General features: G+C 36.1%; 1 protein-coding gene across 1 annotated transcript in view; it reads right to left on the bottom strand.

Annotated features, from left to right (window-relative positions):
* Positions 1–208: 208 nt before the first annotated feature.
* Positions 209–27,863, bottom strand: part of LOC138698335 (uncharacterized) — a 965,071-nt gene continuing 937,416 nt past the window's right edge. The window contains exons 6-7 of the mRNA XM_069824187.1: positions 6,995–7,054; positions 209–4,049 (exon numbers count right to left, since the gene is read on the bottom strand). Of these exons, the coding sequence (XP_069680288.1) occupies positions 3,963–4,049; positions 6,995–7,054 (147 nt within the window). The 3' untranslated portion in view covers positions 209–3,962. The remainder of the gene's footprint in view (positions 4,050–6,994; positions 7,055–27,863) is intronic.

The raw sequence follows: 27,863 nt of genomic DNA, 5'->3' as shown, positions 1-27,863 counted from the left end.
TTTGGAAATATGTTGTTGTGATCATCATAATTTATATTAATTTAGTGCAAATACATCTAATTCAAAATAATATTAGGACCTGTTTAAAATGAAAATAATTTAAACTGGCCTAAAATTTTCCGAAATTTAATTTCGTTTTTCTGAACTTAACTTTACATCTTTCGAATATTATATAACTATTTTTTTAAACTGAATTTACTGTCTTCGTAATTGCATGCACTTTTCCCGAATATAATTAAACGTTTGAAGGGGTGAGACTGAGATAGTCCAAAGCCACACTTTTAACAAAAATGATTTTTCGTGCGAGTTCATTTCTTACTCATATGGGGAAGCTACTAGTAAAATATTAAAAAAAAATACTCAACAAATGACGTAAGTATATGCTGAAGAAATTGTGATACCATACCTAATAGCATTGGACTCTGAACCTTTAACACGCTCTCCTGTGAAATTTTGTCTGTGCGGCATAAGTTTACGTAGGGTGCCATTCTCACTCCTTCATTTTCCGAAATTGATTGAAAACGTATACACTCGTGTTACGGTTTAGAATAGGTTGAGAAATTTTAAAATGCCTCCCATGCATAAATACAACGTTGCGATACTTAGAAGGATTACATGTGTAAAAATTATTGCCAACACTGGAATCCAAGTTATTCAATATAGGGAAAGAAATGCCTCGTAGATTTCTATTTGAAGATTAAAAAATGTACAACAAAGCTCCATTTCTGTCTAAACCTTAAACACTTTTTGATCTCAAGTTGCGTAATACACGCAAAGAGAATATATGTAGTCAAATTCTTCTCTCATCACGATAACGCAGTGGTGCATTTTTGGGGCGTTTTAAGAATACTGGATTTTTGGGTAGGAAATACGGAAAATTACAAAGTTATCATGAAATTCTTTTTTTAAAACAACGCTGCTTTACATAAAATTATCATTTCTATGGAAATCGTTAAAGATACTACAGTTTTAAGTTAACGGAACACTCATCATACTGATCTAGCTGTTTTCAAAAACAAAAAAAATATGAGGAAAATGTTTCGGGATGAAGAAAGAGTAAAGACGGTGGTGAAAGAGTTCTTCATTGAGAGGGAATCAAAAGTTTTATAAAAGTGTAACAACACTCAAGCACCGGTGAAAGAAGCTCCCTTCATTTCAAGGTGACTATTTTGGATAATAGTGTTTCAAGAATTGTACCACTGTCACTTGTACCACTTTTCCACTGAGACCCTCATTTCTCAGTAGTGTAATATTATCGTGCTTGCTGCTTGAGCCGAATTTTGCGGCTTCGATTTCGGCTGAGTGCAATGGACGATAATAATCCACAGCATGGCTTCATTCAAAAGGAAATCAAAGTTCAAGGTCTTGACTCGTATTCACGCCATTCAAAACAGCCATAATCTAGGAAAACTATCCGTTACACGTTTTTCGTCGATCCAAGTTTCCAGATTTTTGGCCAAATATCTCTGTCGACGTCAGGATTCAATATCTCAGAGATCTCTGACGGACACGTTTAATTTTGCCCTACTTTACTTTTTTCCGAATATAGGCTATGAGTTCCAAACGGAAGAGGAAAATAGTTAAAGTCTTACCCACTAAAGTGCATAGAGAAACCAGTAAGGTTGAATCTAGATCTACTTACATGCAAATAATATATACCTCTACTTCTTCAGAGATACCAACGCGTGGCAAGTTTTCATTAGTTTAATTTCAGTTCATTTAGAATGTTTGTAGTTTTTTTTAAGCCCTCATAACGAAGTGGAAGTGGGGTGGTCATGAAGCAAGGCAGCAACAAGGCAGGTGGGCGCGGGAAACCATCATGTGGGACCTCTACATAGGAAGGAGAACACAAGGCAGGCCAAGAAGAAGATGGGCAGATACATTCAATCAGCAGCTGGGAGGGAACTGGTCAACCATCGACCGCAACAGGAACGAGTGGAGACAGATAGTGAACAAACTCATATAGAACTAAAATTTGACAAACTCTAGTGTATCTCACATAGTGAATGTGAATGTGAATATTGTTCACGTGAAATAGCTCATCATGTGAACCACACCAACCGAGCTTCCCCTCCTGTAGGAGGCCCTAGCCCTTCATGGGACACAGTGGCTTTATTAACTAATTAATTCATTTGTTATTTTAGGTTAGTTTTAGTTTTCGTAGGTTAGTATTGATTTAATTAGGTTAGTTCTGAGTTTATTCATAAATGTGGTTTGTTCAAATTAATTTGTATTTACTCGGATAGTTTTTGTTTACCGAAATTGATTACAATTTGTTTAACCTATTTTTTTAATAAATTAGTTGTTTGTAATCAATTAAAAACTAATATGAAGGAACTAAAACAATTCAACGCAAATAAAGCTAACCTAAACAAAGTAATACTATTCTAACAATGCAGTGTTATTAGTTCTTTCCACAAAAATAATCAAAATTAATGTAAGGGAACCAAAACTAATCTAAGAAATCAAGACTAATCCAAAAAGTGTAGAATAAACTTCAACAAAATTATTAGTCGATGTCGGAGGAAGAGAAATGTGCGTAATTTTCATGTAAATAGGTCCTGATTTGACCGCGGTGGTTTCGCAATACACTCTAGTAAGGAAGAGTTGATTTATAGTCCACTTCCGTCCGAGAGTTATACATTCCACAAAAGAAAATTGAGAGAATAATATACACTTGTCGGACAAGGCAGCTGATAAAATTAAAATAAACCAATTGTAACGACATTTACCGGATATTAAAGAAGATACCAGCATTGAAATGGTTCAGCTGTGGGTTTAGATATAATAGTGAATAAATACAATATACAGAGTGATTCACGAGGATTTACCGTCCTTTACGGAGCTTATTTCCGAAGACAATCTGAGCAAAAAATGTCATATAAACATGGGTTCTATTCTCAATATTTACAGAGTCACGTTTCGTTATTGGAACGCATTGCTGTGAACGCGTGATCTTGGTCAGCATGGAGTGAGCAGCCAGCGCGAGCGCTACGGAAATCAAAGATAGTCGTATGCAGTTACGTAGAGCGACGAGTGTCGTTCACAAGCATGCGGCCAAGTGTACTCAAGCGGATGGCGACATTTTTAAAAATGTGTTGTAAAGTCTCCAAGACTTTAAATTAGGATGCAAAATTGAACTGCAAATAATTAAGTCGGTGGAAGTGGTGTGATTTGTAATAATTGCTGTGATAAGTGCGTAAGAATAATGTAATTTTCTAGTTAAAAATAGAAAAAGATGTCTATACGAAGGAACTAAGGAGTTCACAGCACATTTTTAGCTTCATAATACTTGCCAATTAAAGAAATGATACTTCTGAATGGTTCATTCTCTATTCGTATTATTCTTTTACCTTCAAACTAAAGAAAAAACGTATTTTATAAACAAATTTAAATTCGTGTAACTCTGAAAATATTTAAAATAGGAACTATGTTTACATGACATTTTTTGCTCAAACTTTCTTCAGAAATAAGCTCCGTAAAGAACGGTAAATCCTCGTGAATCACCCTGTATTTCCTGCACGTAGCAAATAGGACTCATTACGTATTTTATGTGATATACATGACTGTTTACAAAACATGTACTTCATTTGCAGTTGGCACACACTGGCTAATGCAATTGCTACTAAATACGAATATATTCATGTATAAAATGTGATGTAGTTAAGAGTCCCGCTCTGACAAGGAACCTGCCTTTATGTGCGCATGTGCACAACTATGTCTATCCCGCACTCTGTGGAAGAACTCGGGAACTTCTGCTGCAGAAAACAACCTGAATCGCACTGGGCCTATTTGTGTCCTCACTGTTTGGCACTGTTCTTAAAATAACGGAAGCACTGATACTACACCGAATCACCAATGATATTTTCATCCGAAGCACTACTGCTGTCGTCATCTTCGTACGGTAGCAAGGCGGTGTCTTCGTCATCTTCGTCTTCAACGTCACTTCCGATGTGTTGATATCAAAGCTCGATGGCTTCCGGCCCTTTCCATGAGATACCGGCCCTTAGCATGTTGTAGAACTGCATCACACCGTATATAGCGCCCACCTGCAATGATAGAAGGTATTAGCACATAGGTATAATCTTTTTGTTGTAAGAGTAATCCTACAGTAACCAATGACACGTGACTGAAGTGAGGCTTCATTGGCCGCAGCTTGGCGCCACCGATTCTCAGTAAGTGATCCTGTCCACTGTTGTACATTATGTTTCACGTTAAACATTTCCTGTCAAAGTAGGCTTAACCTCACTACTATGTATCCATGTTCTTAGGAAACTGTTACTTTATAATTAATTAATTAATTGGATTAAACTCACTCATCTTATCATTCATTACATTCAACACTATTTGTTTCTTTCCTCTTTTGAGAGGGTTTCCACTCTTATCTATGTTTAGTAACCACACACACTGAGGCTGCAGAAGCCATACTATCACGTGTTTACGTGAACAAGCTCAAGTGGCGCCAGCTTAATACAAGTACAGACTATCTTCATATTACTATTAGTATTTATCCGCTTTCAAAGTAAATAACAAAATATAGAAGTAAATTTTCTTTTACGTAGCATTTTACAAATGAGTGAAGTTATATGTTTCATCGTATTTAAGAACTATAATTCAATTTCATTTTCAAATAATATGGGTAAGGTTATGTTTTCCAAGTACGGACTATATTTTTCTGCGTCGTGTGAGGGTTTCGACTGGGAGCCAATCACGGTTATCACAGCCAATTCTTGTGTTTGCATTAGGATTTTTCTTACACCGAAAATATTATACATTAGTGTGTCAAATCTAGTGTCATGACAAAAACAACAGGGGACATTATAAGACCCGCGATAAGCATAACGACAAGATTTATGATAAAAACCACTACATGGATTACAATAAGAAACACAAGGATCAGGAAAGGACAGCGACATCGATCACGACATGGATCACGATAAGCATCACAATATGACTATTGTGCTTGTCGTTGTTCATGTGATCTTTATCATGGCTCTTGTTATCTTTGTCATGGTCTTTATCGTGGTCCTTGTCGTTTTGTCATGGTTCTTATCGTAGTAGATGTCGTGGTCATGGCACTTGTCGGAATTCTCATCGTGGTCCTTGTAGCAATGTCGTGGTCTTTTTCTTGATCCTTGTATTTTTTTTTTTAAGATTCTACATTTGTTATTTGAATATTGATCTTCTCTTTTAGAAAATGATTTGTGAAGCACGACATGAACCTATTTAATAATGTAATTATATTTTTAATCTGTAAATGTTAATCATGCAGTGAAATCTGTAAGATTTATCAGGGTAAGGACACTATTATTGATCTCATTTGAATAAATTTTGAGCACAAAGTATATAGACAAAATTAGAATAAAAATGAATAAATATTATCTTGTGAAAGCAATCTTACACAATCAGAGATATTAGACAAAATTAAGATTTTCTTGGGTCATTAAAATAAATGATTTACATTGATTGACAACGGAAATTCTATACATTGCCACAAAAAAAAATGTTACGCACTGGTAACACAAATTGAAAACAGAAATTATTCCAGTAACAACAATAATGTTTTACGCTCAAAGCAGAAAATATACAGTCACTAACGAAAAGAATTTTATATTTGTTCATTCATTAAAGATAACAAAAATTAATTATATGGAATACAGTATGTCTAAATTATTTACACATTGACACTTCAAATTTTTATGCACTCATCACAGAAATTTAGGTCCAGATAACATACATTTTATGAGATAAAAAAAGAAATGTGATATTTTAGAGAACAAGAGTACAAAATAAGAAGTAGGCTACTATATTATTTAATGGGCAAAATAAAATACAGTAATTACCTTGACAAAACAGTACTAATTCCTTGATGAACTACAGACCAAATTAACGCTTAACTCACAACATGTACAATTAATATAGCAGCTATAGATATTATCAATAATTATAACAAAATCAAAATGCTAACCGAAAAAAATTGTACATAATACAGGGTGATTCACGAGGACTTATTCTTTACGTTCTTTACGGAGCTTATTTCTGAAGAAATTCTGAGCAAAAAATGTAATATAAACATGGGTCCTATTCTCAATATTTACAGAGTTACGTTTCGTTATTGGAACGCATTGCTCTGAACGCGTGATCTTGGTCAGCGTGCAGTCAGCAGCCAGCGCGAGCGCTACGGAAATCAAAGATAGCCGTATGCAGTTACGTAGAGCGACGAGTGCCGTTCACAAGCTTGCGGCCAAGTGTACACAAGCGGACGGTGACGTTTTAAAAATGTGTTGTAAACTCTCCAAGAATGTAAATTATGGTGCAAAATTGAACTGAAAATAATTAAGCCGGTAGAAGTGGTGTGATTTGTAATATTGTCGTGTTAAGTGCGTAAGAATAATGTAATTCTTTAGTTAAGAGTGGAAAAAAATGTTTGCCTACGAAGGAACTAAGGAGTTCACAGCAAATTTTTAGCTTCATAATACTTGCCAATTAAAGAAATGATATTTCTGAATGGTTCATTCTCTATTTGTATTATTCGTTTACCTTCAAAGTCAAGAAAAAACGTATTTTACAAACAACTTTAAATTATGTATGACTTCAGGCTTTCCCGGCGTTTGATGTAGAATAACTCTTCTCGGGTTCTCAGCCAGGTGAGTTGGAGATTAGCTTCCAAGCTTTCGACGGCTAGCTCTGCCATCTTCTTCAGGGAAGAAGATGGCAGAGCTAGCCGTCGAAAGCTTGGAAGCTAATCTCCAACTCACCTGGCTGAGAACCCGAGAAGAGTTATTCAACTTTAAATTAGTGTAACTCTGAAAGTATTGAGAATAGGAACTATGTTTATATGACTTTTTTGCTCAAAATGTCTTCAGAAATAAACTCTGTACAGGACGGTAAATCGTCGTGAATCACCCTACATAATACTGTAAACATATCGTAATTTAAGTTTGAAAACTGCATGTAAGATAATGTACAGCAAAGTTAAATTTTGAGGACTTACGTTCAAGATAGCTCTCGATATGAAGAACGCCACTTCAGCTTTACAGAGGGCGTCGAATTGCTGGAATGAAACAAAACCAAGCCTTAGTTAGGTAAGCAACTTTGGCACATTTCAGTATTGTAGCACAGTCTAGTGTATACAGTCACGAAGCTCAATACGTAGGGAATATGCATCCATAGATAGTTGCTAACCACTAGGATCGCCACTGTCGCCCCACCACAGACAATGCGAATTAGTACCGGCACAGTCTATTGTTCCTTCTACCCTCAGCAACTTAAGCTTCGTGACTGTATATACTAGACTGGGGTTGTAATACAATATGAATTTATTTTAAAAATAATATTATTATCCTTTTCAGTCAACATTAATTATTGTTTTTTGTCCTAAATACAATGTTAATTGTATTTGTAGATGCATTCATGTTGAATGATTTTGACGCAGAAAACGTCTTTCACAGCACCGAGTATGACATCCGTTCGAAATCTGTGGTGAAGCAAAATATGACAGAATTTCAAATGGCTATGTGACAATACTGAGTCACAACCAAATGTTAATGTTATTAGTAGTTAAGACTATGATCCAATGTAACTTATGTAACCACGCTACAGGGATGAGGGTCCCTAAGTTGTGTATAAAATTAGCCATGCCGCGCGGCCATTCTCAGTAAACTAATATCTCGGCATCCATATCAGCAACAGACCTATGCAACCACTCGTCTGATTTTTAATTGTAAGCTCTGCAATGTTAAAGTGGTAGTAGAAACGTACGAAAACTCTGAGTGAGCCATAGTGAAATACATTTTTATGAGCTTGGACTATTTCGGGATATCGCTTCATACGAAGGGAAAATAGGGTATATTGCATGCTCTTCATTAGTTACTTCTCTTATCATAATACCATACACTCTATAAAACTTTCAAACCAACACAACTCTAGTTTGATTCCGGAAACTGGGTGACGTACTCTATGTGCCGGTGTATCGCCGATAGGGATATGAATGACTTTTTTTCGTTGTTCACATTATTACAGTTGCATGCAATCACGGAGAATACAATATGTCCTTGAGCAGGGGGAGAGAATATTATACTTCGTTCCATAATGTTTGACAGGCGAAGTAAAAATTGCCGGGAAAGGAAGAGAGAAGTATAATTGCTATTCAGCCAATGGCAGAGGTCTCAGTCGACGTTTGTCTTGAAGTTGGGAGGGAATAGAACGCTTCAGACCACCTAACTTCAAGATAAGCGTGGAATGAAACCTCTGCCGTTGGTTCAATAGCAATAATTATCCTTCTCTCCTTCTCTGCCGAGAATGTTTACATCTCCTGTGAAACAATATGGAACGAAGTATAGTTTACCATCACTCTGGTAAAGTCGCAATTTTTCTGTTTCAGAGTCTGTAATCTTTAAAGTGTAATTTTGGTTGTTTCACTGTTGACTGTCTGTCGTATTAAGCCATACACACATATTCCTTCGCAGGATAATGAAACATTAAAAATGTATTTTTTAAGATTGAAAAGGATGTACAAGGATGATCTTCAACGGTACACAACGAGTCAGTAAGTAGGTTACAAATTGAAATAACGAACTGCATTTTGAAATGAGGTGCCTGATGCTATCACGGCTAGATGGCAGTATTATCTAGGTGTGAAGATGATCGATGTTTGCACTAGCGACAAAAGTGAAACATCGTGGTGTAGGTTATCTTTCTCTCTGAGCTCATTCATTTATTCAAAGTTCTCTGCTCAAAGACAGATCTTTCACTGCAACCCATCATTCTCCAATATTTCCTCTTTTTCTGCCTTCCTCTTAGTCTCCGCATATGACCCATATATCTTAATGCCGTATATCATCTGACATCTTCTTCTTCCTCGAACTTTTCTCCCGTTCACCATTCCTTTTAGTGCATCCTTCAGCCAGTGAACCAGAGAATTCCTTTTTCTCTTCCTGGTCAGTTTCAACATCATTCTTTCATCACCAACTCTTTCCAACACAGCTTCATTTCTTGGCCTCATATTATTGGTTGTGTTTACGTATGCAGTGCGCCAACGAATGTGGTCAATGCAGGATGGGGCAGCGCTCTATTTTCTACATATAATGCGACAATAAATAACCCAGACTTAATGACCGATAGTTATGTCGACGAGGTCCATTAGCATGGCCTTCCGATCACTTGACCTTAACGCTTTGGAATTTTCGCTAACAAGCAAACGTTCTGATGGGGACAGATAAAAAAGTTATTTTTTTCTTCCAACATATTAATAATGTCAAAATAAGTGCTTATACAAATTTTGGCCGCTCGACAGAAATTACTAGGACCGTAAAAAATAAGTTCGCCAGGGGCCGTTAACAGGAAAAAAACACAATTTCATTGGAAAAATCTATTGGAACAAACACAGCAATTATTGAGCTATTTTCAACGTATTTTCCACCGGAATTGAGACATTTCTCATTTCATGGAATCGACAGAGAGAGGTGCAGAGGCAGTGAAACGCTGATTCCGATCTGAGGCGGCTGACTTCTACGACACAAAAATTGATCCCATGGTATGACAAATGTCTCAATTTCAGTGGGGAATATGTTGACAAATAGTGCAACAATTGCTGTATCTGTTTCAATAAATATTTCCATGTAATTGTGCTATTTCTATAAACGGCCACAGGGAAAATCACTTTCTGGACGGCCTCGTAATTGCGGTCAAGTGGCCAAAATTTGTACAAGCACTTCTTTTGACATTATTAACATGGTGGAAGAAAAAAATTTAACTTTTTTATCTGCCCCTATCAGAACGTTTGCTTGTAAGTGGATACTTACAGACCTTTGTGTGTGAGACACCAATCGACAACATATAAATATTGCAGGCGGATATTTACAATGCATATCAGCAAATTTAGGTGCAGTTATGTGTGTTCGCAAGGGTATGTGATTCTCTGATTCTCTGAGGCATATGACTGGAGGATGTGTGACATTGTGTGGTAACCACATATAGCAGTCTTGCAATGGTGATTAATAATTGCGAGCGAAAGCTCTTTTATGCCCGCTGCGCGCTCACGGAGCTCTTTTCCTGTAAACATTGCTAAAGGATGTACAGATCTTAGAACACAGCGCATCATGACGGAACGGAAGCGCTTAAAGCTTTCAAGGAAGAGTGGAAGATACAATATTTATGCTTCGAACATGGTGATGAAGTCCAGTGTTTGTTGTGTAAAAAAAATATCATTTGCAAAAAAAGCAACATAAAACGGCATTATGAGACGCAACACGAATATATATATATATATATATATATATATATATATATATATATATATAGGCATTATTCAGGAGAAGAGAGAAATAAATTCATTTCGGAATTGACATCGAAGGTAAATTAATTTACATTTGGGTCAGTAGATTGTATCTACATTCCTTCTATTTCTTTATTTTAAATGTATTGTTGATGTTTTATTTGTTGCTTGTTTATGGATATTTACTTTTATTAGTCTACGAGTTTCTTTAATTTAGAAATAATATTTTATCTTTGATTACACTTTAACTTATACTATTACTGAGCTCACAATTCTAATTCACTTTTATTCCAATAACTATTTTCAGGATTTTGAGTAAATATGAACTAAACATTTTGAAAACTTTGATGCAAGGAGCTTCTTTAGTAACGTCAATATAAAATATACTTTAAAATATAATTTCAAAACTATTAGACCTAATTGCACCAAATTTTGTACAGATGATATTATTATAGATCTATTTATATAGTTTAAATTTCACAAATTTTGGCCGAAATTGTGGAAGTTTCAAAAGTCATACATATCCCCTTAAATGATTGACCCCAAAAATTACGATGGCTCTCAACATCTTAATTTAATCAATTTGTTTTTTCGTGTTACGTGCATCTCACAAATCGCTCTAAGAAAACTCATCACATAATCACGACTGGAGAGTAAGGACTACATTTTCACAATCACACAATCAATATACTCTATTTCATTCAATATTGCCATTATTATTTTCTCAACAAATACTCAAAAGTACTTAGAGATCACACACGTCGAGCAGGTAGACCCTATTAGTTTCTCCTAACCAATGAAGTGAAGTATTTACATAATTAATAATTGCTTTTAACAAGAAAATGGTTTACATACAATTAACTTTTCCTATTTCTCTTTTTGTCCCTAAAAAGCCCTTCCCTTTGCGATTTGTTTATATATGTACATGTATATTAAATAACTGAGTAATTAGCCCTATTACATAGCCAGAAATTTAGTAACGCAAGTTATTGTAATAATTGCTGCCTTTATTCGCTGCATGTGCATGTACATCCCTGTTGTTTAAGTTACGACGCTACGTAGTGGATGCGCTATGCGCTCGTGATCAAGGTCGAGTCTTCTACCATGATTGGGAGCTAATATCGTCTCATCCCTGACATATAGCATACTCGGCAGATAGATCAGGATAATAGGATAAATGGGCGATATATCAAAGAGTATTTGTGTCCTAACTTATATTCATGGGAACTCCTTTCTAGTTCTGACCAATACTAACTGGTGTGCAAATATGGCATACTTTAATTTAAACACTCTGTGTAAAGAGAGAGGAGAAATTGTGTCCATTTTTTAATCAGGTGTATTTGTATCGGTTGCACGTAGCCCATCTGATCACAGGAAAAGTTACGTCAAGATCAAATGAGCGCTGCTCGCTGTGGCAGGATATGAAAATGTTTATTTTAATTAGGATAGAAGTTGTACTGGGAGCTGTAGGGTTCATTTCATTGCATATGCACGTACTACGAAAATTTCCCTGTTAACTCTACAACCAGATAGAATCTGTGGCCGATAGTTTTGGAGCAAAAATTGACTATGAGGCAGGCACTTTAGACTTTCTGCACACCTGTATATGCCGAGTGTGGCTCAACGCTAGTGCGCGCTGGTGTTCCATGCAGGACGTCCGAGTTCGATCCCCCGTCTGGTTGTGATGGAATTTGTGATAGACAAAGCAGAGCAATTGGTGAATGATTTTCAAATAAAATTGTTTTATGCAGAACAGATACTTCCAATTTGTGGTAGTTATTGCATTTCTCTCTGTCTTTTGCGTCTCACCATAACAATATTATCACCACATTATCATCTAATCTCTGAATATTTAGTTTTATTAATTATTTTACATACGAACCAGAAGGGAAAATATTGAAAGATCGAGGACAAAATGGATTGATTATATACAGGATGTTTCTAAATTAGACTGACAAATTTTTCAATCGGAGAGATAGCCTTCTTTTCAACACTTTTCGTTAAGGAACCCATGGGTTTGGACGCTTCGTTTCTGTGCAAGAGGGGTTTAATGCTACCACCAGTTTGTTTACTCCATTAGCGCAGTTTGTTTATTTTCTGAGCTCGATATCATGCATTAAACCAATTTGATTACCTGTGGTTTATGAAACCCCTTTTGACTCTAAAAAAGATCTTGCAACACGCATTGTCTGCACAGCAGCTGAAATAAGGGAAATGCCTGGCTTTTTTGTTAGGACATGTCGATGCAATTCTTGTTTGGAAATCAATGAACGTGATTCCAGCACTTGTTGTAGTGATGAGACAGTAAAGCAATGGATCCATACTGCTAATTTAACACTGAAGTGAATGTTTTTCCTTTTCATTCGGTTTGTTTATTTTGTGTTTTTCTGTATGTTTGGGTCAATAAATTGTGCCTATAACATTGATGATTTGTTGATTCACTTTTCACGTAACTAATTACTTCAATCCCTTCCTGTACGAACGAATAATGTAATGACATAAACCCTTCTTGCTCCGAAAAGAAGTGTCACAGCCTATGGGTTCCTCAACAAAAACTCTTTGAAAGAAGGTTATCTATCCGATCCCAAAGTTTGTCGGTCTAATTTAGGAACACTCTGTATACTTTGAAGACGGAACTGACCAGCAGATCTTATTCTTGTAGCTGAAGAAGAGGATTGATCAAAATTTGATTTAGTAATGATTGTGCTTGGATGAGCAGTGTGAAGTCAGCAACACTTCCTAAAGCATAGAAATGTTTCTTACTCAATGACCGTTTCAGACATAGAATATTTATTAGTCCCTTTTGAGGTGAGGTACGCAAATTTGGGACTGCTCTTGCACATGGGCCATTTGGGTGGGCCCACTTTACTAACCGGAATGGAATGATGTGAATGCCACAATGCCTCTCGTGCTACAGATTCACCTGCGGGCCGCTCCCTAACTCCCCTACAACCTGCAGAATCCCTGTTATCGTTCCACACAGACATTACCACAGTTCCTCAATCACGGTCCCACGAGCTACCATAAGCGAGCCCACGGTACATAACACTACCACCACCAACTAATATCCACACGTTCGGTTGCGGACCGCAGGTCCGAAATATGAGAAATAAATGGGGATGTTGACGGCGAAATGAGTCTGAGGTCGATCGCCGGAAGTTAGGTAGCCAGTAGCCAGAAATTCTGCTTCAATTGAATGTTTTTTTTTTTTTTTTTTGGAAAAAGACCGTAGTCCAAAAATATAAATATTCAAGAGAAACAAACAACTATCTGGCATGGGTATTATTGACATTTCAATTATGAAATTCATCATGCCATTTCTTGAGGTATGATGTAAACTTGGGAAACTTGAAGTACATTTATAACTTGCATTCCTTTATAGAAATGCATGCGTAATTGTAAGTAACTGTGGACAATGGTTGTTTTAAGAAAAAATGCTCTGTTGTGGCTCTTCTTTTTCTTTATTATATCCTGTTTCTTGCCTTTCGTTGCTTATATTTCTTCCATGGGGTTACTTCTGCACCTAAAGATGACTCAATAACTAACACAATAATTGAAGCGGTGAGATCAATAACCATTCAAGTCCATTTACATAAGTTTCGAGAAAAATGCAAACTTTTTTTTTATTTATTACGTAATTTTTATTTTTTGCACGTAATATTTCTCGTTGTTTTAGAGATCAAGACAATATAGTATACCAACTTTTAAAGTCGTAACACTTGTAGAAATATCCAACAATTAATTTCAATTTTGCAAAATATTAATTACCAGAAGTGGACTTGAATGGTTATTGATCTCACCGCTTCAATTCACGTGCTAAACTATTTTTTTCTGCGGTGACATTTGCCGCGTACATACGAATCTACTGCCAATCTACTGAAGTTTAAAAATGTAAGGATAAATGTTTCAAGACGATATGAATGGGATATTTGTAAATGCTACCACCTTCCTGGAAAATGGCTATTTTCACAAAAAAAATCTTTGGACTATGGTTGTTTAATGAAAACCACTGAGAATTTCCACTCCTAAACATAGGACTATGGTGTTTTTTACCACTAATAACTAATTCAATATATGACCGCTACAATACGTTCACCACATGTTGAATATTTCAAATGTGCATTTTTTGAACTGTAGACTCGAAAAAAACCTTAACCAGGATTTGAACCCGGGTCCGCTCATTTCACGGCCAGACATGCTATCCGTTACTCCACAGTAGTGGACTAGCCATAAGGATAAGGATAGAATAAGGTTTGTTCCTAAATTAGGTGCGAAAAGGGATGTTCTTCTATGGATCTCTACAGGTGTCCGCTATCTTGTAATGAAGCATTTTACAATTATTCTGAACTACCCTGTAATATAGTATAATGTTAAAATTACCCCCATCGGAAGAAAAGAAAGGACAAACCTTAACAAGAGTAAAAAGCTGAAAGAAGAATGAGAAAGGGGTTGTCTTTTTACTCGAGTAATGAAGATAATTAAGGCTGGCTTTGTGACTTTCTTTGTCCTGGTCACCTCTTTGCATGGCAGCTCACGACCAAAGCTAAGCTGCAAGCAGTACAGCTAAGAAGGTCCTATCGACCTGTTTTCATTCTATGTGTTAGTTACAGATGTAACTTGCCAGCATGGTTCTGGCGTTCTGTAATTTCTTTACTAAGTCTTTGAGTGAAGTACTGAGGGAATTCGGAGTGTTGAAAAACGACAATTATCCGTCATGTAAATTTCCGTAAAAACTGAAAGTTTCTTAAATATAGCCATGTGCAGTTGTTTAACAGTCTAATGTAGACTTGGTCAAAATGAAAGTGGCTGGCGTCTGAGAGACTAAGTTCGAATCGGGTATTTCCGTGAGCACTCGGGACAGCCAGGCTTTGTTCAAAAGATTGCGTATATTCTTCGAGTAGTTATAATGGGGAACACAACTATTAATTAATACAGTCTTTCGAGAAAATAATTCATATACGAGATTTAAAACAGACATATCTTTCAGATTGTTTAAACAGTGACTATTGTAACACAAACACTATATACTGTATAACAGGTTCTCAATTAGTGGAGTATGACCATTGCTCGTTGCAATGCCATTCTGACTGTAGTAAAACTCTTGGCGTAGTTTGTAGAGCGATAGCTAAGAGTTCGTGAGATTGTAAGTTCAAATCTCTGTGGAGTTACTACACTTTTTTTTTTGTTGCCTTTTAAATGTATCAGTGAAAATATAACAGGTTTTCGTCATTTTTTAATCCTTAGAATACTTTTCGCTTTATTATTTTTTTTCGTGTTAATAGAAACTTTTGACGCAAGATGGAAGTAGGCCTAACACTAAAGACGACAATTAGGGATATTCATATTACAATGCTGTGTTAATTATTTTAATTAATCCCTGCTGCTTTCACTCTATTGCCTAAGTAACATTCAGTATATATGTTGACGGTTAAATAATTGGCAATAATTAATTTGCAAGTTGTATTACAGGGAATATGATTATTATACTAATCTAAATCCGTCATCATCAGGGCCTAAACGTAGTAATTGTAAACAAGAAGAAAAGCCATAATTCTGATGACAAAATATATCCTGATTTTCTGGAATTATAATCACAAATTTTCACCAATTTTGTAATTACCTGCAAGCAACATGAATTAAGATAAGTAAAATTATTTTATTATATTACACTAAATGGAGTTGTAAAAAATAAAAAAAAAGGTCAAAACGAAAACTTCACTAAGGAGATTCGAACTCTGTCTGCATAGAAGTTAAGAGCTTAATCACTGCTTCACGTCAAGCATGCTGTGGAGGTATTAAAATGCTGTGTTAATTATTTTATTAATCTCTGCTGCTTTACACTCTATTGCCTAATGAACATTCAGTAATTAATATGTTGACGGTTAATAATTGGCAATAATTAATTTGCAAGTCGTGCTGCAGGGAATGTGATTATTACACTAATCTAAATCCGCGATCATCAGGGCCTAAACGTAGTAATTGTAAACAAGAAGATAAACCATAATTATGATGACAAAATATATCCTGATTTACTGGAATTATAATCACAAATTTTCACCAAATTTTGTAATTATCTGAAAGTAATATGAATTAACATAAGAAAAATTATTTGATTATATTACACTAAAAGTTTGTAAAAAATAAAAAAGGACAAAACAAGAACTTCAGTACGGAGATTCGAACTCGAACTGTCTCAATAGAAGTGAAGTAGCTTAACCACTGCTCTACGGCAATCATGCTGTGAAGGTATTAAAATGCTGTGTTAATTATTTTATTAATCTCTGCTGCTTTGCACTCTATTGCCTAAGTAACATTCAGTAAATATGTTGACGGTTGAATAATTGACAATAATTAATTTGCAAGTTGTGCTATAGGGAATACGATTATTATACTAATCTAAATCCGTGATCATCAGGGCCTAAACGTAGTACACAAGAAGAAAAACCATAATTCTGATGACAAAATATATCCTGATTTCCTGGAATTATAATCACAAAATTTCACCAATTTTGTTATTATCTGTAAGTAACATAAATTAACATAAGCAAAATTAGTTGATTATATTACACTAAAAGAAGTTATAAAAAATAAAAGAAAGGACAAAACAAAAACTTCACTACGGAGATTCAAACTCGAACTGTCTGCTTTGACGTTAAGTAGCTTAACCACTGCTCCACGCGAAGCATGCTGTGGAGGTATTGAAATGCTGTGTTAATTATTTTATTAATCCTTGCTGCTTTTCACTCTATTGCCTAAGGAACATTCAGTGAATAGTATGTTGACGGTTAAATAATTGATGATAATTAATTTGCAAGTTGTGTTATGGGGAATATGATTATACTAATCTAAATCCGTGATCATCAGGGCCTAAACGTAGTAATTGTAAACAAGAAGATAAACCATAATTCTGATGACAAAATATATCCTATTTCCTGGAATTATAATCACAAATTTTCACCAAATTTTGTAATTATCTGTAAGTACCATGAAGTAACATAAGCAAAATTATTTTGTTGTATTACACTAAAAGGAGTTGTAAAAAATAAAAGAAAGGACAAAACAAAAACTTCTCTACGGAGATTCGAAGCATGCTGTGGAGGTAGCCCAAATCAGCGCCTTGTATTATGGAGTTAACTAAAGCGGCGCACGGAGGTTTACGGTAGTGAACTGCGCTCTCACCCGAAGAGACTTAAAAAATTTTCACTGCTCAAGGGACCGGCCAGTTTCATTTTGACCAAGTGTACTTGAGTCAATTTACATGAACCGTGCTTTAATGTCCATAACATGCCTGTCTCACGATTAGTCTGAGGTCTCACTAGGTCTGTGGACGATATGGGGGAAAATAGTGACAACGGCGAGTTGGCGCGATAATGCTGATGAGCCGTCGAAGAGGGAGATCTCATAATTGAAGCTCCGGCATGCTTCGAGCTCTGCAGATATGCGGAATTTTAATTCCTCCATCCGACTAGCAAGCAGCTGCTTGCGGTGGAATCGAATGCCTAGTGCCAGTAATTCTTTACAGCGTATTTAGCATTCTGTAGAACCAAGAAAATTTCGTTTAAGGGATCCAGAATTAAAGCTTCAAGAAAAAATGTCATCAGAAGAATTTCATTTATGACATCTCATTCAGGAACAGAACCTTTTTCTATGGACGAAACCGTCATTCAATAAGAAACACTTCTATGCATAAGGTTTACGAAGTGCTGCAGATTTCTCATTGCCCATCGAAGTACAATTCGATGGTGTTCGGGTAAAGGGGATTAAGTAATTTTTTGTGCAAGTGGAGTTTTGCTCCCCAGGGAATACACAGGTTAAATTCTACAAGTAAGTGTGCAAAAACAAAAGAATACTAGCATTTGGTGTGTTTTATTTGTGCAGAAAATTATTTGCAATAAGAACCCTATGTTTAATTTTCATTTAACTTAAAACTCAATTTGGTGAATGTTACTTATGTCCCGACCACTACAGGAACTTGATAAAATACCTTCAAAATGTCTTGGATTGGAAGTATTGAGTAGTAGATAATTGATGTGATCAGTGGGAGAGCTGTAAGCCCACCCAGCCCTCCCTAAATACGAAAATCGTCGTGCGTGAACGAAGAATACAGCCATATTTATTTAATGTAACAGTGGGTTTCATGTTGCCAACATAGTAATAATATACACACCTAATCAAACCTTACCTAATCTTTCTCATAATACTACACACCTAATCAAACCTAACCTAACCTGTCACATAATACACACCTAATCAAACCTAACCTAACCTGTCCCACCTGTAGTAACATTCCTCACACTTAGCATCATTTCGATTTCATGTATTGCTGGCTCTGCCAATCATATCGGTTTCCATCTAGTGGAAGCGGATCGTACTAATACTACTAATTTGAAGAAGAAAGCAATGGCGACTTTGATAATAATTACATTTTACATGTTTCGTGATATACTAAATGTGTTAATGTAGCAATAATTCTCTATATATGGTACATTAAGATTTTAAATGTGTTGTGGTTGTGATAAAAGTATTGAAAATTTGTTTATAGCGCCACATTGGCAGTGACAAAAGTGTGCAATATTCGTTCAGTGGCCAGTGGATGCTCTATATTGACCCTCAATTTAATGAATTATCTCCCTTTACCCAAACACCATCAAATTGCCAGTTTTGAAGGCGAAAGGATATTCAGTTGAGGTAGTGTTGCCAAGCTTGGGTGTTTTCCCCCCAAATCTGGGAAAAACATTTTTCCAGGGGGAGATTTCCGGGGATGAAAATGTTAGGGGAGTTTTCAGGGGAAAGACAAATTTTAGAGGGGTTTTTGGTGTGTGTTTTTAAACCATGTCATTAGGATTTATTTTTAAAATTAATTTTAGCGAAACAACTTTGTTATGTAATTGAAAAATGAATACCATGACCATGAATCCTCTCTTTGGCAGGAATGGAATCTTGTAACAATTGTTTTCTCTCTTGCTCTCTTTATTACTCGTATTATATTCTACAGTCTAAGTTTATGTGTTTTTATATTTTATGTCAAATATTATTTTATTTATGTCTATTGCAACAAGTTGTTGCTTATGACGTCAATAAACGATTGGTTGATCAATTATAAAAATATGACGCTCTCTCTCGCGCGTCTTCGCGTTGTACATGTGTTCTCCGTGTCTTGCTTAAGTCATGGCCTACACAACAATAGTGTCTGCAGTAAAATGCAGTTAAACAATTTCCCCAATCTAAATTTATTGCTTTTCAGACAGCTGATTACCATTCCTTTTATATTCTTTCTATATCTATGTTTTAGATTTAATTTTATATTAAATATTATACGCAACAATCGCCAGTGACGTAAGCTATGAATAACGTTTTTAGTTTTAAACTAATATCACAGTCTAGTATATACAGTCACGAAGCTTGAGTTGTGAGGGTGCTAGTAACAATAGACTGGCACAGTCTATTATTTTGCATTGTCTGTAATGAGGCGATATTAGCGATCCTAGTGGTTAGCAACTATCTATGGCTGCATATTTACTACGTATTGAGCTTCGTGATTGTATATACTAGACTGTGCTAATATTATCTGTTTTCCCGAGTAAAAGTCGGCACTCAATAAGGTGCAAGTGTTATGGACTTCCAGTGTACTGTGGCAATACTTGCGAAATGGAACACATTGTTGTCCCGATGGATAAGGAGCCAACCAATTCGTAAGAATTAAAATGTAAATCATTAATTTAAAATAATGCATTTTTATATCACAATTTTTAGACCTATCAATTTATTTATAAATCAATTTGAAGGATATGTACCTTTGGAATAAATATCTTACTTTAATAATAAAATATCCTTGCACGTAAGAAATTAAATAATTATTTTTTTGTACTACGACGTATAAATATTAACTCTGTAACATATGTCGATACAAAATTAACTTGCCTTTCAACAATGGGCTTGTCTCCCAGTTCGAATATTTTTGAGCATATCTTCCTTTTTTTCCTGGAATGCTTATATTTGAACACAGTATGCAAACAACGCAAACGCAAACACTTGAGAATCAAATTCCCAAGAAATCGTCTCTCAGTGCAAGGACATACAGGATTATACTGTGAGTATTATATTCTATTGCATGTTAATGTGCATGATGTGTGAATATTTTTTCTGGTCAATTGTGTATGTACAGGGACATCATTTTATTTTTACTAACATTTTTAATATTAACCTGTCTATACCTTTAGAGAACCGGAAACACCGCTTGCTCCCCCCCCCCTCCAAGACTGGAGTTCGATGATACTGGCGTAAAACACAAATCACTCTACTAGGTATAGGATGGAAAAAAAGTAGTTCATCCATTTACGTAAACTAGGAAATATCGCGATTTTGAGTTTGATAATTTTCATTAGGTTTTTCTTTAATCAAAGTACAGTACTGTATTAAGAATAAGTGTTTCTACTCACGAAGTGAGTTATCCATGCGAACGTATTCATTATGCAGTGTATACTGTCTACAGCACATTAGCGTACAATATAGAGAAAGAAGTTAAATTGAAAAATAATCATAATATGAATATTTAAACACAATTTTGAAAATGGTGGCCGTTCATTTCGATACAGGCTTCAGTTCTTTTGTGCATATTATCGCACTATAGACTATTGCATCTAATTCCAATTGCCAGTTTCGTCCTTCGTACTAGTAACTCATGTTGAAATAATTCTGTACCTACTCTACGTACTGTAAATTCAATCTTCACTTCTGCCCGACCCGAAAATATAAAATTACTCAGACATGCTATCTACTGTCCGTCCAAGTGGTTATGCCGCAGGATTGTAGAAAGGGAGGAAATCACGTGACAGTTAATTACATAACGAGGCCCTTTTATTTAAGTTAAATTGAACAGCTGTATAATATTGCGTAAACGTCCAATTCCTAAGAGAAATTAATGTTTTCAGAAAAGAGCTAAGACAGCCCAGCTTTTACAGAGGGGCGAGCAGAAGCAGGTGGGGGAAATCGGGATGCGACGTAGGCAAACGGACAGTACCTGTGCGAAAATGTGATTCAATATTGAAAGCTCTTTCGTCACTGGAAAACGCGAACATATTTCTGGAACGTACTATACTCAGTAACTCAGTACTGCTTACTATCTGCGGTCTTCGTTCTGTGTGGAGTTGGAACTTCCTTAGTAGAAGGGGTGGGGGTGAAGTACATTAAAAAACTCAGGTACAATAAAAATTGAAGTAAAAATAAAATGATGTCCCTGTATAAGCACATTTGCTAATTTTTATGTTGCGTTTTTCCAAGTACAAATAAAAAAAATTAGGGGAATTATTTGAATTTTAGACTGATTTTTAATATTATATAGGGGGATTTCTTGTTCCTTGGTTTGCAACACTGAGTTGTGATGACAGTATTACTCTGGTGATACATAAATGGCATGGGGAAATGAAATACTGGGAAAATGACTTCATAACAGAATTTATGACTACAAATTTGATAGGACTGTTCTGTATGGAACGGCAATTTCTTTTTAGTAAAAAATCTTTAACCGCTATAAGATGGCATGGGCTAATTGCGAAGATACTAAATAGATATAGTACTTAATGCAGAACGTTCGCCAGGAAATAAGTTTAGCTCAGGCAAATGCGGTTGATATTTTCAATGTTATACATCGACAGTGACTGCTGAAGAAATAGTTTGTGTAGCCTATTTCCCCTGGATCGAGTGTGGCTAGAGTTTGTATTGTGTTGTATGTAAGATATCACAGGCTGAAGGGAAGCCAAGGATTGATAATTACTTTACAGCTGACTTCCATTCAGTGCAATTCAGTTTAGTATATTGCAAATCCACACTAGTGGAGTAACGGTTAGCGCGTCTGGCCGCGAAACCAGGACCTTGGTTCGATTTCCGGTCGGGACAAGTTACCGAGTTAAGGCTTTTTTCCGGGGTTTTCCCTCAACCTAATATGAGCAAATGCTGGGTAACTTTCGGTGTTGGACCCCGGAATCATTTCACCGGCATTATCACCTTTATCTCATTTAGACGCTAAATAACCTAAGATGTTGATAAAGCGTCGTAAAATAACCTACTAAAATAAAAAAAAAATATATTGCATATTAGAAAAACCAGTTTTAATTTACGAGTTTTTCTTCATTTAATAAAGAGATTCATGCGCCTTCTATTTTATTCAAAAGTGTCTCCGTTTCTGTCCTGTTTTTTTTTTACTACATTCTGGATTGTTGAATCAACGTGAGAGTCCAAGTTTCACAACCATACTGAACAACCGGTAATATAAATGTTTTATAAATTCTACCTTTCAGCTTTGAGAGCAGGCTGGATGACTAAAGCTTCTCAACCGAATAATAACAGGCATTTCCTATATTTATTTTCCGTTTAATTTCCTCCCGGATATCATTTATGTTTTTTACTGTAGCTCCAAGATATTTGAATTTTTACATCTCGTCAAAGGATAAATTTCCAATTTTTGTATTTCCATTTCGTACAATATTTTGGTCACGAAAAATAATCATATACTTTGTCTTTTCGGGATTTACTTATTTGCGATAAATACACTGAATACGAACAAAAACCGCCTAATAATTTAAGAGAAATTGCTGTACACGGACAGACAGATGACATTCACGAAACCACTTCGTCTTATGTCAGAGAAGTTGAAAATTAATATTTCCACGATTATCTTTAAATTGAATTCTCTTCAGCATCAGTTTACTTTGACCTGTAATTCTTAAAATGACAAAGTAAAGGTATGAAAAAGAAAATAAACGAAGAAACAATGAAAGTAGTAGACACTAGTGTCCTGCAATGTTCAAACATGAAAGAGACAACAAAGATATTACATACTTCGTCTTATTTCTTACGAAATACTATAGGTTAACAACAGGAAAAACACCGTTGTAGGAGGTTACTAAACCTTACCGGTATGCTGGAGGCGGGATAGGAGTTTTCCCTCCATTAATCTAAACAAGCGGTCGTCAGCGCAGAGCACCCTGGGGCTAGCGTCTTTTACCCGCGGAAAACACAGTGCACTATGGTGCACTCGTAGCTGCTAGCGGGTATGCTCTCTATCTCTTCCTGCTGCACGACGGGGCACACGGGACGTCACCGCTTACCTTTTGCACATTTCAGCGAGTGCTGACGACCACTGATCTAAACCATTATCGCTATTGACTGACAAGTCATCTGATGCATCACTGCTATCAGTACGCGCTACTATTGGCTGACAATTAAGGAGGAGGAGGTGAATAATATATTATGTCACTGTTTAAGATTGACTACGATATCGCACTATCTATCCTTAAGTACTAAATACGATAACCTAATCACTGATAAATTCATCCTTTTTTACTGCTGATTTTATTCTTTTATGAATAAAGAATCCTGTTCCTAATTGGTGATTATCGTTTCCTTCCCCATAATACAACAAATAATCTCCTATTTGTTTTATGCCGTTCCCATCTAACCTAACCACCTGTACTCCCACAAAGTCTATTCTATATCTAGCTACAGTAGTTCTTTTGCTACTAATGTTACCCCTCCTGTTCTATATAGACTTGTAACATTCCAAGTACTAAATCTCAAAACCTTATTCCTTTGCTGTCGTCGTGCCAGAGAATCACTCCAATTCCGAAGCTTATTTGAAAGATTCGTAACAAGCTGTTTTTTACGGTGATTGGTTGTTAGCCCTTCGCCAAACCCCCAAGCTGGAGGACCACGCCTCATCGGCTGTCCGCGACTGCTTATTCAATATATTCACAGCTACTCTCCATATCTGGAGGCCGTCTCCTCTATCCGCAACCTGAGGACGCGCCATGCCGTTGTGATAGGGACCCACAATACATGGTCTCGTGATGAGAATATTGTACGAAATGGAAATATAGAAGTTGGAAATTTATATTTTGAAGAGGTGGAGAAGTTCAAATATATTGGAGCAACAGTAACAAATATAAATGATACTCGGGAAGAAATTAAACACAGAATAAATATGGGAAATGCCTGTTATTATTCGATTGAGAAGCTTTTATCATCCAGTCTGCTGTCAAAAAATCTGAAAGTTAGAATTTATAAAATAGTTATATTACCGGTTGTTCTTTATGGTTGTGAAACTTGGACTCTCACTTTGAGAGAGGAACATAGGCTAAGGGTGTTTGAGAATAAGGTGCTTAGGAAAATATTTGGGGCTTAGAGGGATGAAGTTACAGGAGAATGGAGAAAGTTATACAACACAGAACTGCACGCATTGTATTCTTCACCTGACATAATTAGGAATACTAAATCCAGACGTTTGAGATGGGCAGGGCATGTAGCACGTATGGGCGAATCCAGAAATGCATATAGAGTGTTAGTTGGGAGGCCGAGACGTAGATGGGAAGATAATATTAAAATGGATTTGAGGGAGATGGGATATGATGATAGAGAATGGATTAATCTTGCTCAGGATAGGGCCCAATGGCGGGCTTATGTGAGGGCGGCAATGAACCTCCGGGTTCCTTAAAAGCCACTAAGTAGTAGTTTAAGATTGACGCATGCGCTGACCAACGCACTTTTCTAAGTTGTTCCCTATAATCATTAGATATGTGCTGAAATCATTAAGTGGTTAAAACATGAAGGGGTAGGAGTGGAGGACAGCGAATATTTTTAGAATAAGGTGGAATAAACACGACAGGCCTCATCCTGCAGAGCGAACATCGGCGAATATCGAACCTCGACAAACTCGACAAACTTGAAACGAACATGGCACCTGCAATGCACGACGCTAGTGGAGACAAAGAGAGAGAGAGAGAGAGAGAGAGCTAGAAAGTGGAATTAATACTAAATAAGATAAATGAGATAATGGAGGAGATGAAATGAAAACATACTGGAGCCCAAGGGTTAGGATAACTTGTGGAAAATGTAACATGAGAATGTTTGTTTTACTTGTAAGCTACGTCCACCCACGCAGACGCCCGTCGTCGCAGCCCACACGTGTTACCGCGCAATAAAATGAGCGTTATTGCTAATGGGACTCATTTTGAAAAGTGGGCAGCAATGAACTGTGAAGATTTACAAGCCATTAACATCACAATTATCAATAAAACAAATATTTAGCCGCGATCCTCGAATTAATTTCCATATTGCAATAATAGTAATATTTCACGTCCGACCGCAGCGGGATATATGTTGGTCACACTGCATGCATTCAGGTCATAATGGGGGACTTACTGTGCAACTACAGGGGTATTTACAAATTTATTATCTAAATTTATCTGCTGTACAGCTCTTAGAGATATATTTCGTTGTAATAATTTATTAATGGTTGTTAATTAATTTTAATGACGATGAAGGAGCAATGATATCAAGGGCATCATGGCAGAAGGACGTATCAACAAACCTGCAAGTTTACATTAGAGCCATTTAAATGTGGAATGATTTTTCCTATCCCTGTCTTCATAACTAGATAGGCCTATTTTCTCTGATTCTTTCTCATGTCAAATTACTCTTCAAGGAACGACCACTCATATCAAATGAGGGAAAGAAGATAGAAGAAGGACACTTGAAAGTTTTCTTTTCTCAATCGTACTATCAGGGATTGGAATGCTTTACTTGCAGGCTTACTAAAGGCGTTACCAATAACCAAAAATGTATTTAAAAATAGGCTTAAAAACTTTACTAATAGACGGTAGTATATTATGCACATTATTAAAAGGGTATAATTGATGTTTTGTTATTTGAAGCGTTGTATCAAGGAAGAAGTGTGTTGTGTCAGTGAAGTGTGTTTGTGTCAGTAAAGTTTTATAGTTTATAGTGGTAGTGCAAAGTATGTGAACAGTGAAATCTTTTTTAAAGTGATAGTGAAATGAGGATAGTATCAGTGAAGTGTGTCGTAGTTCCAGTGCAGTGAGTGAATTGGCAGCGAAATGAGTGTAGTGCAGAAAGGTACTTGTGTATGCATAAACATATCATACTCGTGGGTTTTTATTTCGAACTTAGGGTTAAGATACAAATTAGATTAACTTTAAATGTTATTTTATGCTCGACCATGCCGAAATGTAGTAATTATACACCTGGAAGCAGTCCTTTAATGCATGTCATTAAAGTACACCTACTCATTAAAGTACAGGTGTTCAGCCAATGACAAGTCAGCTTTGTACCGTTATAAAACCGCAAGTATCGATTATTCTCGGATATGCAATCGAAAGAGAATTAGCGAAAATTCACGGAGGCTGGAAATCCAATACTGTCGCAGAAGGTTATGTTCTGTTACTATAATAATTAGCGTTAATTGTAAATAATATTCAAATAAATTCAATTTGTCATCTCGTTTTTCAATGTCGAATTCAATAATCAAGGTTATATCAAGCTTAACGAGATTACATCAAGGTCAATGACATTATTGTTCCTCGGAAAAAATCAATACTTTCGCGTCTACGCACATCTCACAATTCACGACCTAGAACAAGGTCACTTCCGATCTTATCAGATACAAATAAAATGTATACATCTGATTAATTTCAAGTTAGAAATATGGTCGAGCATAAAAAGTCGTATGAAACTTGCCTATAATGGTAATTAAGACGCTCGTATGAATATTATGAAACTCGCTTGCGCTCGTTTCATAAATATCCATACTTGCGTCTTAATTACTATCATTATAGGCATAATGTACTATTAAGTGATCGTGCTTCAATTAATTTAGGATGCCCCTTGTTAATATTATTATGCTATTGTTATTTATTATTAGTAAAAAAAAAAGGTAAAGGTATCCCCGTAACATGCCATGAAGGCACTTGGGGGGCATGGAGGTAGAGCCCCATGCTTTCCTTGACCTCGGCACTAGAATGAGGTGGTGTGGTCGGCACCACGCTCTGACCGCCTTTTACCCCCGGGAAAGACCCGGTACTCAATTTTATAGGAGGCTGAGTGAACCTCGGGGCCGTTCTGAAAGTTTGGCAACGAGAAAAAATCCTGTCACCACCTGGGATCGAACCCCGGACCTTCCAGTCCGTAGTCAGGTGCTCTACCAACTGAGCTACCCGGCTGCTATTTATTATTATTATTTATTATTAGTATTGATTATTATTAATTTATTATTAATTGCGTTTATTATTAATTATCATTATTGAGTGTAAATAGTTACCACTGTCACCAGGTATTTACCCATTTGCTATGTGAATAAGTAAATTACATACATGACCATTGTTATTCTCAAACGATTGTTTTCAAAATAAAAATAGGTTCCATTACAATTTTTTTAAATAACGCAACATTAGTTCAGTAATCTTTATTTGAAACAAAGAATCAAAGTCAGGATAGAAGAAGAAATGTCAGAAGGAAGCGAAATAGGAAGAGGAGTACGACAAGGATGCCCTTTAACACCTACCCTGTTCAACATCTACTTGGAGGATTTAGTGAAGAACTCTTTTCAGGAAGAAAAGTAAAGAAGGTAAACTTGCGAATTATAAATGAGGCAGTAGAGCAAGTGAACAGCTTCAAATACTTGGGATGTACTATAAGGAGTAACATGAGCTACTGCCAAGAAGTCAAAAGTAGAATAGCAATGGTAAAGGAAGCTTTTAATAGAAAAAGGAGAATCTTCTGCGGACTTCTGGAGAAA

The sequence above is a fragment of the Periplaneta americana genome, chromosome 4, assembly GCF_040183065.1.
Source record: "Periplaneta americana isolate PAMFEO1 chromosome 4, P.americana_PAMFEO1_priV1, whole genome shotgun sequence".
NCBI lineage: Eukaryota > Metazoa > Arthropoda > Insecta > Blattodea > Blattidae > Periplaneta > Periplaneta americana.
Note: the sequence above shows the minus strand (reverse complement) of the source record. Positions and strands in the feature narration are given on the sequence as shown.